General features: G+C 53.4%; 1 protein-coding gene across 1 annotated transcript; it reads right to left on the bottom strand.

Annotated features, from left to right (window-relative positions):
* Window positions 1–359: 359 nt before the first annotated feature.
* Window positions 360–7,184, bottom strand: PKLR (pyruvate kinase L/R). The gene is made up of 10 exons (XM_067728078.1): window positions 7,007–7,184; window positions 4,739–4,830; window positions 4,510–4,641; window positions 4,174–4,360; window positions 3,555–3,825; window positions 3,282–3,432; window positions 2,823–2,975; window positions 2,562–2,728; window positions 1,694–1,875; window positions 360–1,061 (listed from the first exon to the last, which is right to left on the bottom strand). The coding sequence occupies exons 1-10, from the start codon at window positions 7,095–7,097 to the stop codon at window positions 955–957; spliced, it is 1,533 nt and encodes a 510-aa protein (XP_067584179.1). The 5' UTR covers window positions 7,098–7,184; the 3' UTR covers window positions 360–954.
* Window positions 7,185–11,687: the final 4,503 nt, after the last annotated feature.

Here is an 11,687-nt window from a genome sequence, read left to right on the forward strand (position 1 = left end):
GGAGGGCCCGAGGTAACCAAGCCTGGGGAAGGGCAGGCTAGCCAGTACCTCTGCCTTCTCAGGGACAAGAGAAGCCCCCTATCCCACCCCTCTGTCCCCACACCTACTCTACAGCATCAAAGATTGAGGGGCCAGGACCCTAAATCTCCTTTTCTCCTGGGTGGGCAGTTCTGGGGTTCTGGGTGTGTGGGAGAGGTTTTATATTGCTTCCAAACAGCTGGGTTTAAAAAGAAAATAGAGACACTTGTTTTGGCTCCTGGCTTGTGTGTGGGAACAAAGTGGGCATTCTGGGGTACAGGAGGAGGTAGCAGGACACCTGACCCAGCAAGGCATGAGGTGGGTATGAGAGCAGCTAGGGAGCGGCCTGCAAGCCTAGAGGTGGTAGAGACAGTGACGGGATGAGCCTGCCTGGCTCTCGGGGCTCCCCGCCTTCCATCTACCCTAGCTTCCCCAAAAGGGTGGTGCTTTGATATCACTGACAGTGACAATGAAGAAAGAGGTGGCACTCTCCTCGGGGGACGCCCAGATTATCATGAGGGCCACATAAGAGAATGTAAAACTGCATGGATGTGAAATATTTTTTAAATAGAGATTTTGTGCAGACTGTGGACATGATTGTCCTGTTCCCCTCACCTCTGCCCCCAGGTACGGGAAGACTAGGGGAATAGAATTAATCAGTTAAACTGGATTAAAGGCTCAGAGTATTTTAGGGACCAGTTAAGAGTATCAGATGCAGGGAATGTACCATTGGTGCTGTTGGATGGCCAGGGCTTAATTGGATACAGACTTTCAAGGCCTGTGCGAAATGGAGAGGGGGAGGGGGCACCCTGGATGGCAGATGTGGCCTAGGGTAGGGAGGATTGGGAGTAGAGAAGACTTAGAGGTGGGGCAGTAGGAGGGAGCAGAAAGGAGGGACGGGTCCAGAGCTGGCTCGGTCAGAGGAGGAGGGGCACCTCAGGTTACACTCAGCACCCGCATAATGTTGGTATAGCCGGAGCCCGGTCGCCAGCCTGTCACCACAATCACCAGGTCCCCAAAACGGAGGAAGCCACGGAGCTTTCCTGGGAGGAGGAAGGGGAGAAGATGCTAATTAGCCATTGAGGAACCCAGGCCAGCCCTGTAATGAGAACGAGCTACCATCATTCGCCTCTTCAAGCCCACTAGGTAGGTAATGAGGGGCCTGAGGCAAACTGTACAGTGTGTCCCACAGGTGGCACCGCAGGAATGTGACCACTGTAGTATATCAGAGCTGCACATATGCCCGTGGGGTGGCATGTTGCTAAGTAGCAAGTCTGTCTACCTGTATTGCTATGCTGATAGGAAGAGGTGGGGTATGAGCATAGCCAATTGTCAATTAGATTTTAGTTGCAGCTGCAGGGGACTGGGTTCCCCTTTCTCTTTTCACCTCTTGCTCCTTGGGTCAGGCCTGGCTCTAGCCATCTGGTGCAGGCAGCAGCTGAGCCGACTTCTTAGGGATGGCCCTGACCCCTGACCTCTCTCCCTCTGCCCTCCTCCCTCAGCACGTTCCCCCCACCCCTGGAAGCCCAAATATCTCAGTCTTAGTGAATCTCACAGAGAAAATCTGGGACCAGAGGAGACAGGCGAGGCCCTTTTGGGTGGGTGTGGGGCGTGGGTTTGGAGGACTCATGATACAAATCCAGGGGTGGATGGGGAAGGAGTTTAGGTGGCTCACCACTTTCAATGCCAAATTGGACTCGGCGATCCACATCGTCTGCCCAGATGGCCTCTGGAGGTTCACGGTAGAGCACAGGGAAGACTCCTCGGCACAGGTGGGCCTGGCGGGCAGCCTGGGCAGAGCGGGTGACAGCAATGACTGCTGCCCGAGGTCGGTACCGAGACAGAAGCTGGGCTGAGCTGAAGGAGGCAGACAAGGTCAGCCCAGAAGAGTGAAAGAGTGTTGGGTTCTGGTTCCAGGTGCCAGCAATAAGCAGTGTGACCCTAGGTAAGTCATCATATTTTGCTGGGCCTTAGTTTTCTCACCTGTAAAGTGGGTATAAGAATACCCGCCTTTCTTACCACACAAGGAGGATATGAGATGATTTTAAAAAATATCAAATGAGATAAGGAGAAACTGCTTTGAAAAACAGAAAACCCTTCTGGGAATGCACCTTTATATAGTACTTAACTTACAAATGTCTCTTGTTAATCCTCACAACCCCATGAAAAAATGGAGGAGGCTCACAGAGCCTGGGTGACTTACCCAAGGTATCACAGGCAAAGACTTGAACTCAGACCTTCTGGGCCCTTCTGCAACACCCCAGCATTGTAAGGCTTTGTGGGCTGAATGCAGAGGACCTGCCTCTGAGCCCTAGGAGCCTAAATGGCCTGCAAGCCAACGCATCCAGTGATGCCACCTTACCCTTCCAAACCCCTGGGGTTCGCAGGTACAATTCCTGGTGTGCTTCAAGATCTGCCTCTCTAGGCCTCCAGCTCCCATAGCTGCCTCTCCTCTGATGATGAGACAAAACCCAAGCCTGGGGCCCATCCCAGCCTGCCCTTGGCCCAAAGCCCTGTCTTGGCGTTCCCAGTGTCCCCCTCACCGGCCAGTTGTGGTCAGCACGATGATGGCAGCAGCACAGCACTTGAAGGCAGCCTCCACAGCGCCAATAGCGGTGACCTCGGTGGGATCCCGGCTCAGTGGTGCCGCCCGGCGCAGCTCCTCAAAGAGCTGCCGGTGGTACACAGCAGCCTCTGCCTCCCGGGCAATCTGTGGGCACCAGGGGGTAAGGCTGGGCAAGGCTATTGGGACCTGGAAGGGATGTGGTTTTCCAGCCCGTTTGCCTTGCATTCTGAGCTCCTACCGCATGCTGCATCTTTACAGCCTCCACAGGAAAGTTGCCTTTGGCAGTCTCCCCCGACAGCATGATGCAGTCTGCCCCATCCAGCACGGCGTTGGCCACGTCACTCGTCTCTGCCCGGGTTGGCCGGGGCTTAGTGATCATGCTTTCCAGCATCTGGGGGACATCTGGATGTCAGAGCTGTACTTGTCATACTCTGACTGGGGACCCTGCCCTGAAGTACTTCTCGGACTCCCACACTCTCTGAGGGCCCCTAAAGCCAGTGTCACACTCACAGACTATGTGATCCTGGCTATTCTGTTTCCTCATCTGAAAATGGGGGTCCCAGTATCTCTTCCTAGCTTCGTTGTTTGAGGGTCAAACACTGGACAGCAAAACGTGCTAAAGAGCTAAGGTGTGGGTATTCACCTTCAGGTGTCCCCAGACCCACAGAGGGCCCTGCCCCCAGGGCTCATTCCAGACCTGTGTAGCACAGACAACGGGCTTTCCCGCCAAGTTGCAACGGCCAATCATCATCTTCTGAGCCAGGAAAACCTTCTCGGCTGGGATCTCAATGCCCAGGTCACCCCGTGCCACCATAATGCCGTCGCTCACCTCCAGGATTTCATCAAACCTGGGCGGTTGGGGGAGTCAGGGCTGGGGAAGAGCCAGGAGATGCCAGGGACAGGCAGGCAGGAGAAGGGGAGGGGCAATGGGGATGGGTAGGGCCTGATGGGAACAAAGACCAAGGCTCACTTCTTCACGCCTTCGTGGTTCTCGATTTTGCTAATGATCTTGATGCCCTGTCCTTCCGGCCCCAGAGCAGCCCGGACGGCAGCAACGTCGCTGGCTCTCCGCACAAAGGAGGCAAAGACGATGTCCACGCCATGCTCCACCCCGAAGCGCAGGTCCTGGACATCTTGCTCGGACAGTCCGGGCAGGTCCACCTGGACCCCCGGCAAGTTCACGCCCTTCCGGCTGCCCAGGACACCGCCGTTCTCCACGTGGGTCTCCAGCCCCTCTGGACCTACAGGCATGGAAAGAGTCAGCTAAGGTCAGGGGTGAGGCCGGGGGCTTAGTCAGGGCAGCGGGAACACGAGGATTGGACCCCCAAGAGAGCGGAACCATGTCGTATTCATCTCTTGGTCCTCGGCCTGGGCTCTGCACCGAATAGGCACAGGGCGGACTTCTGTGGAAGAAACTACTAACCCGCCAGTCCAGCCCCAACCCAGGGTGAGCCCAGGAGTCTGGATGCCGAGGGCTCGCAGGACGGGTGGCCAGGGGGAGGTGTAGTGGGTGTGAAGGGCGAATGCGGGAGCCAAAAGGAAGAGAGTGCGCGCATTGCGTAGGGCCAGGGCGGGAGGCGCGTCCGCACCGATTTTCGTGACCTCTAGGGAGATGAGCCCGTCGTCAATGTAGATGCGGCCCCCCACCGGCACGACCTGGACAATATTGGCGTAGTCCACCCACACGGTGTTCGCGTCGCCCCGCGTCCGGAACGCAGGGTCCACAGTCACTAGCACCTGGGAGCCCTTCACTAGCTCCACTTCCGACTCAGGGCCCTAGGGGCGAGGCCAGAGGAGGACTGAGTTCTGCCTGCCTCGGTGGGGGCCGGCCCCTCCCCATGCTCCGCCCTACGGGCAACTGCCTCCGCAGCGCACGGCCCCCTTCCCGGTCCCCAAGACAGGGCTGGTCGCAGGTCGCCTCTCACCCCCTGCAGGATCCCAGTGCGTATCTCCGGTCCCTTGGTGTCCAGAGCGATGGCCACGGGTCGGTAGCTGAGCGGGGAAGTCGCAATGCTCTCCACCGCCTCCCGGACGTTGGCGATGGATTCAGCATGGTACTGGGGATGGGAACAGAGGGAGGATTTCAGGGGAAGGTGGCCGGGACCCTGGGGCATCCTCTAGCCCCGCCCGCCTCCCCGCGGCCCCGCCCTGAACCTCATGGGAGCCGTGGGAGAAGTTGAGTCTCGCAATGTTCATCCCGGCCCTGATCATCTCCTTGAGGCGCTCCACGGAGCGAGATGCCGGCCCTGGAACCAGAGATTCCACTCAGACAACTTTCTCCCCAAACCTGAGAGACAGGTGAACCCATCACCACCCTCAGAGCTGCCCCAGGCCACAGAAGTACTGTTACCTGACCTTTGTTCCCTGACGCCGCCCCTGCTCGCAGGTCAGAAACTCCCTTCCCCTCTCCAGCTAACACAAGCCTCCTTGCACTGTGAGGCCCTAGAAAGGTGGGCTCAGCCAGGCCTGAGGTAACTGTGTTGGCAGTGATGTTAAGTGTTGCGGTGTGGGGGTAACCCCAGTGTAGGAGAAGGGGGTGGGTGCCAGGTGAGGGTATTTGGGGTACCAGGCTTTAGAGCTGAGAGGCCTCATATTGGACTGAGGAGAGTCGAGTTCTATCCCATCCCTGCTCTGCTGATAGGACGGCTGTGTAACTGAGACCCAGTTGACCAACCTCTCCAGTCCCTCCCTAAAGCCAGTTCTTCCACTTGTGCACTGGGTCTCCTTCTCACCTGCTCAAAAACGGATTCAGCCATTCCCCAATCCTCTGTGTCATCAGTTTCCCTTTTTTGTTAGGTCATTCCCATCAACATGTAAACTTGCTGTTATTTTTCATCCAAAAAAAAAAAAAAAAAACTCCTAACCCCCGTTCCCCCTCTAGCTACAGCCCTATTCCTTTGCTCACCTTCGCAGCAAAATTCACCGCAAGAGTTATCTCTGTACTTGCTGCCTCCAATTCCCCTCCCCCTGTTCTCCTTATGCCCACTGTCCACTACATCTCTTCTTGTTAAGGTCACCAAAAACCTCTGTGTTGCTACTAAATCTAATGGTCAGTTCTCAGTCCTCATCTTAGCTGGTCCATCAGCAGCATTTGACACACATCCTTGATGTCCCTTCTTCTCTTGGCCTCCAGGACACCACCCTCTCTTGGTTTACTCCTACCTCACTGGCTGCTCCTTCTCAGCCTCTCTTGCTCTTTACCCCCCTTAACATTAGATGCTCCTTTTACCTTCACTTCCTTGGTGGTCTCAACTAGTCTCATGGCTTTAAATACCATCAATATGCCGACAGCTCCCAAATTTATGTCTCCAGTTCAGACTCCTTTCCCAAACCCAGAGTTGTGTATCTGATTGCCTACTCTGTACCACACTTGCATGTCTAATATGCTTCTCAAACTGAACTGATCTCCTCCCCCCTAAACCTTTCCACCACAGCCTTTCCTGCTCAGTTGATAATGCAGTCTTCTAGTCCCTCACGTCAAAAACCTGGGAGTAATCTTTGACTCCTTTCTCACCCTCACCCCCACCCCATATCCAATCCATCATATTCTGTTGGCTCTACCTTCAAAATACATTCAGAATCTGATCACTTCTCACCAGCTCCTCTGCCACCACCTGTTCTAAACCAGAAATACTGTAGCAGCAGCTTCTGCCCTCGCCCCCACCCCCAATCTATTTTCAAATATTGCAGCCAGGGTGGTTCTGTTAAGACATAAGTAAGGGCATGTCATTCCCCTGCTCAAAACTCTGCAGTAGTTTCCCATCATACTTGGAGGAAAACTCAACTTAGATTCTGAAAATGGCCTGAAAAGCCCTACATGACCTTCCCTTTCCCCCAACCTCTTCATTTCTGTTACTCTTCCCCTTGACCGTTTCCAGCCTCCTTGACTTAGGGCCTTGGCGTTGACTCTTCCCTTTGCTTAGAAATCTCTTCCCCCAGACATCTGCATGGCTCATTTTCTCATCTCCCTCAAGTCTTTGCTCAGGTCTAATTTTCTCAACAATGGCTACCCTGACTCTCTATTAGGACTGCAACCTCCCTCCTGCCCTTGCATCCTGATGCCCCTTACCATCCTTGATTTTTCTTTTCTTTTTTTTTTTGTTTTCCATAGTACTTATCAGTTTCTAACATACTAAAGAATTCCCTTATTTTTAAAAATAATTTATTATGTTTATTAATTATTGTCCCACCCAGCTAGATTGTCAGCTCCGCAAGGGTAGGGATCTTTGTCTGTTTATTTCGTTTCACTGATCTACTCCCAGGACCCAGAAGCTTGTCTACCAAGCGCTCAACAAATATTTGTTGAATGAATGACCTCAGTCAAACAGGGAGAAGTCTCAGAGGACACAAAAGATGAGGAAGCACCTTGAGAAACACCCAAGAGGCCCTGGGATGCTGCAGGAGCAGATAGAGGGCGCTTACCAATGGTGGCAATGATGCTGGTACTACGAGCGGCCACAGGCTCGGAGTCGATGTCCAGCAAGCAGAGGTGTTCCAGGAAGGTGTCTGCCATGGCAGCTGGCAGCTGCTGCTGCTGGAAGAAGGAAGTGCCCAGCTCCTGGGTCAGCTGGGCCACGCTAGCCCGCCGCAGGTACCCCGCTGGTCCTGCAGTAGAAGGGGGGCTACGTGGGCACCTGCTTCTCCTCCCCATCCTTTCATCTCAGCACAGTCTCTATTCCTGCCCTCAGTTCTCCAGTTTTTGTTGAGTCTTCTTATGAGCTGGGCATTATGCATACATTATCTTGTTTAGTCTCAAGGGTGCTAGGAAGCAGGTACTGTTAAATGCTCTGTAATTATCCCCATTTTATAGGTAAGGAAACAGAGGCCGAGAAAGGTTAAATAAATTGCCCAAGGTCGTACAGTTCTAACTAACAGAGATGGGATTCGCATCCAGGTCTGACTAACTCCAGGCTCAAGTTCTTGATCACCCAGCTATTTGATCCCTCACAACCCCCAACTTCTTGCCCTTTAGCTGCTGACTTCTCTCAGCCTCAGCAACCCCTTGATATCTAGTTCACAGTGGCCCCTCATTTCCAGGCCGAGAATCACCCAGTTCCCTCTCCTAAGGTCCCTGCATTCTTCCTTACAACGCTGGGCAAGTGGCTGGCCTCCCACCCCCTCCTCTGAGTTTCCTCAGCCCCTTCAGTGCTACTCCAGGTCCTGAGGTCCCAGTAGCTTGACCCAGCCCAGCCCAGAGGAAGAGGAGCCCCACTGCCAGCCGCACCCTCCATGCCACTGCACGCCTGTCTATCTCTGGGGGTCTGATCCACGCTGTCAGGCTGTCAGAGGCTTGAGGCCCAGCTGGGCTGGGAATCAGTTCTGCATTCTGGTTAAAGTGTCACCAGTGTCTCCCTTGTCACTGGAAGCCCTGTGCACCAGGGGTCAGAGTCCAGGAACCACGAGAATACCCCGTGGCTCCCGTGCTGCGAGAAGCTGGGAGAAGAAGCCCAGACCAGGGTCCATAAATTAACACAGGGGAGACTCCGATGAACACAGATCCTCCCCAAATACCTTGTAGCCAGCAGCAGATATGGATCATTTGTACATCCCCACCCCACTCCTGATTTCTACCCCCGTTTTCCCCTTCTCTTCAATGGCATCTGCGGCCCCTTCTTACCTCCTGGAGCCCCAACCAGGATGGACTTTGCTAAATCCCTTTGGGACTTAGAGATCCATGACCAAAGCCACATGGGTCGCATGTTGTCCTGCACTGACATGCTTCCAAAGTGTGGAGGTGGGGCTGCCCGGACTGTGGAGAGAGAGGGGGAGAGGATAACAAAACTGCTGGTCTTATCAAAGGGCACCAGAGAAAAGAAAAGGGGCACACCCAATAGGCCACCCCTGTCCCCACACAGAGTCCCTCCCCCAGACCTGCTGGCTGTCTGCCCCCGTATTCTGGCATCCCCCTTCTCTCATCCATTTTTCCTGATAAATTTTCAATCCATTCACACTGTCCGGTCATCAACCTGAAGAGAGATTTTTTTTTTTTGCCAGGGATATGGTCCCTTTTTTTGTACTTTACTGAAGTCAGTCCGAGATGAATCTAGGAAGCAGGGGATCTAGGGTAGGGGCTGGAGGCTGAAGAAAGGGGATGGGGAGCATTTTGATCATGGAGTGGGATTCTCTGGAAGGGCTCTGATAGCATCACTGTCATTATCACGTTGGCTACCATTTGCTCATTGACCATCTGCAATATTTATTGAGCACCTACTCTGTGCCAGGTCCTGAAGCTACAGTGGTGAGCAAAACAGACAGAGCCTGTACCCTTCTATGGAATTTATAGTTTGGTGGGGAGACAGACTATAAACAAGTGTCAAACAAATAAATATATAACTACATGCTTTGTAAGTTCTATGAAGGAATGAATCAGGGTGCTGGGACAAAGAAGCCAATGAGGAGAAGGGGGGGGATGTATTTTTTTAAAACTATTTATTTATTTGCCTGCGCAGGGTCTTAGTTGGCGCACGCAGGATCTTTGTTGCAGGGTGAGGGACCTTTGTTGTGGCATGCGGGATCTAGTTCCCTGACCAGGGATCAAACCCGGGCCCCCTGCATTGGGAGCACAGAGTCTTAACCACTGGACCACCGGCGAAGTCCCGACAGGGGGATGTATTCTATTTTATTTATTTATTTTTGGCTGCATTGGGTCTTCGTTGCTGTGTGTGGGCTTTCTCTAGTTGCAGTGAGCGGGGGCTACTCTTTGTTGCGGTACGTGGGCTTCTCATTGCGGTGGCTTCTCTTTGTTGCAGAGCACAGGCTCTAGGCGCGCGGGCTTCAGTAGCTGTGGCTCGCGGGTCCTAGAGCGCAGGTTCAGTAGTTGTGATGCACGGGCTTAGTTGCTCCGCAGCATGTGGTATCTTCCTGGACCAGGGCTCGAACCCGTGTACCCTGCATTGGCAGGCGGATTCTTAACCACTGCGCCACCAGGGAAGTCCCGGGGGATGTATTTTAGATGAGGTGGTTGGGGAAGGCCTCTTTGAAGTGATCGTATTTAAGCTGAGATTTGAAGGAGGAGAAGGAACCAGTGGGGACAATTTGGAGCAAAGAGTTTTCTGAGGGGTTGGAAATAATATATGCCAAGGCTCCAAGGAAGGAAAAAGCCTGGTGCTAAAAAGAGGGCAAGCTGCAGTGAAGCCATGAGCCTGGGGTAGAGGGGTGTGGTCCCTGGTGAAACGGGGGACCGAAGCAGGGCCTTGGAGGGCAGTGAGCTCACCCAGGGAAGTGACACCCAAGTGATGCTTTAGAGCCCTTTAGCTGGGTGGGGGAGACCAGACAGTAGGTGTAGCGAGACCAGTGAGGGCTTTTAGTAGTAATCTAGGTGGGAGGACTAGCATCGTGGCAGTAGAAATGGAGAGAGGGAGACAGATTTGAGATGTATTTTGGAGAAAAGCAGACAGGATGGAATGATGGAGAGATGTGGAGAGAGGGAGCAGGAGGCTTTCATCCCTAAAGGATGGCACTGCGGTGTCTGGCTTGAGCAGTTGCGCAGATAGTCGTGCCACTCACTAAGACTAGGGAAGAAAGAGGTTGGCAGGGGAAAACATTCAAAGTTCCTGTTTTAGACAGGTTTAAGTTTGACATGTCAGTTCATCATTAGAATCAACACGCAGACAGTTGGATATGTTCACTGAGCACTCAGCATACGCTGGAACAGCATTCAAGGCCTCATACACATCCTCTCCTTTTATCATCGTGACGATCCAGAAGGAAGGTTGGACTCATAGCCTGTTTCTTTTATTTTTTTTAATTAAAAATTTTTTTTTGGCCACGCTGCGCAGCTTGTGGGATCTTAGTTCCCCGGCCAGGGCTTGAACCCCGGGCCCTCGGCAGTGAGAGCGCAGAGTCCTAACCACTGGACTGCCAGGGAAGTCCCCTGCATTGGGAGCACAGAGTCTTAACCACTGGACCACCAGCGAAGCCTGTTTTACAGATGAGGGAACAGAAGCTAGTAGGGTGCATTGAGCATCTTCTGTTGCCACTCCAGATCCTTTCTCTACCCTTTCCACTCTGCTCTGTGGCCAGGAGGCTGAAGGCCTTGCCCCATGGCTTCTGTAGGGCTTGGCTGTGGAGAGTGGCACGAATAGGAGATGAGATGGAGGAGAGTAAGGCTGGGCGTTTACCTGCCCCTCCCCTCTGTGAGGTTGCTGTAGGGCCTGCTGGGGGGCCCTCTCTCTCCGGATTCTAGGAAACATGCTCCCTCCAGCTCCTGGGCCCCTGAGGGTGGTAACTAAGCCACTGCTACTAGCTCTGGGGTAATGCACTGTCCCTTGTGTGGTTTACCAACACCCTGCCCATACCTTTGTATATAATCCTCTTATGAAACTATCAAATTATCTAATTTGAGAAAGACTTTGGTCTGATACACCTGTCTGGAGCTAAAGATCTTGGCAGTGGTGGAGCTGGGATTCAGGCCCAGACAGTGTGGTTCTAGAGTCTGAGTTGTAACCACTGAGCTCCATTCCTTCCCTCTCAGGACTGTTTCAGTGGAAGAAAAGGGGAGAAGCCTCAAACCCTGGTTGGAAAAGAAAGAAAATAGATAGTAGGAAGGACTTCCCGGGGGGGAAGGAGCTTGGGGTCCTAGGCTCTATGTATAGAAGACAGAACAAATAAAGATGGACAAAAGTTGTTACCAGAGTGAACATAATAGACTTCAGGGGCTGGAGACTCAGGCTTTGTGCTTGGGGGTTGGAGAGGGACATTTAAGGTTGGCCTGACAATTTAGAACTGACTCCAGGACCAGTTGAAAGAACAAAATTCCGAGAGATCCAAGTCCCAAGCAGCCAGTAGGAGGCGGGGCTGGTGCCCCAAAGCAGCCCCTGGCCTCTCCAGCCGAGGGACAGCGGCTTCAACCTAAAATCAGGCCGCAGAGGAAAAACAGTCTGGCTGACCCTGGGCCCACAAGTAACCACGTGAGAGATGGCCTGCACTCTGTCACAGGGTCAGGCAGCCCTGAGCAGGAGGTCTGTGGGTGAGAAATCTGGGAGAAGGACTCTAGGCCCCCAGGATCCAAACAGAATGGGCATACTCAGCTCTGTCAGATTCGACCCCTCCCCATCCCCGCAAACACACGCACCCTGACACCTTCAGACACAAGCATGTGACA

The sequence above is a fragment of the Pseudorca crassidens genome, chromosome 2 (assembly GCF_039906515.1).
Source record: "Pseudorca crassidens isolate mPseCra1 chromosome 2, mPseCra1.hap1, whole genome shotgun sequence".
NCBI classification, from domain to species: Eukaryota; Metazoa; Chordata; class Mammalia; order Artiodactyla; family Delphinidae; genus Pseudorca; species Pseudorca crassidens.

Excerpts from the sequence above, each read along its gene's own strand:
- PKLR (XM_067728078.1), bottom strand. The coding sequence starts at position 7,097 with ATGGCAGACACCTTCCTGGAACACCTCTGCTTGCTGGACATCGACTCC. Across the intron at positions 3,433-3,554 it reads AACCACGAAGGCGTGAAGAA|GTTTGATGAAATCCTGGAGG; the intron begins GTGAGCCTTGGT and ends CCAACCGCCCAG. Across the intron at positions 2,729-2,822 it reads CTGTAAAGATGCAGCATGCG|ATTGCCCGGGAGGCAGAGGC; the intron begins GTAGGAGCTCAG and ends TGGTGCCCACAG.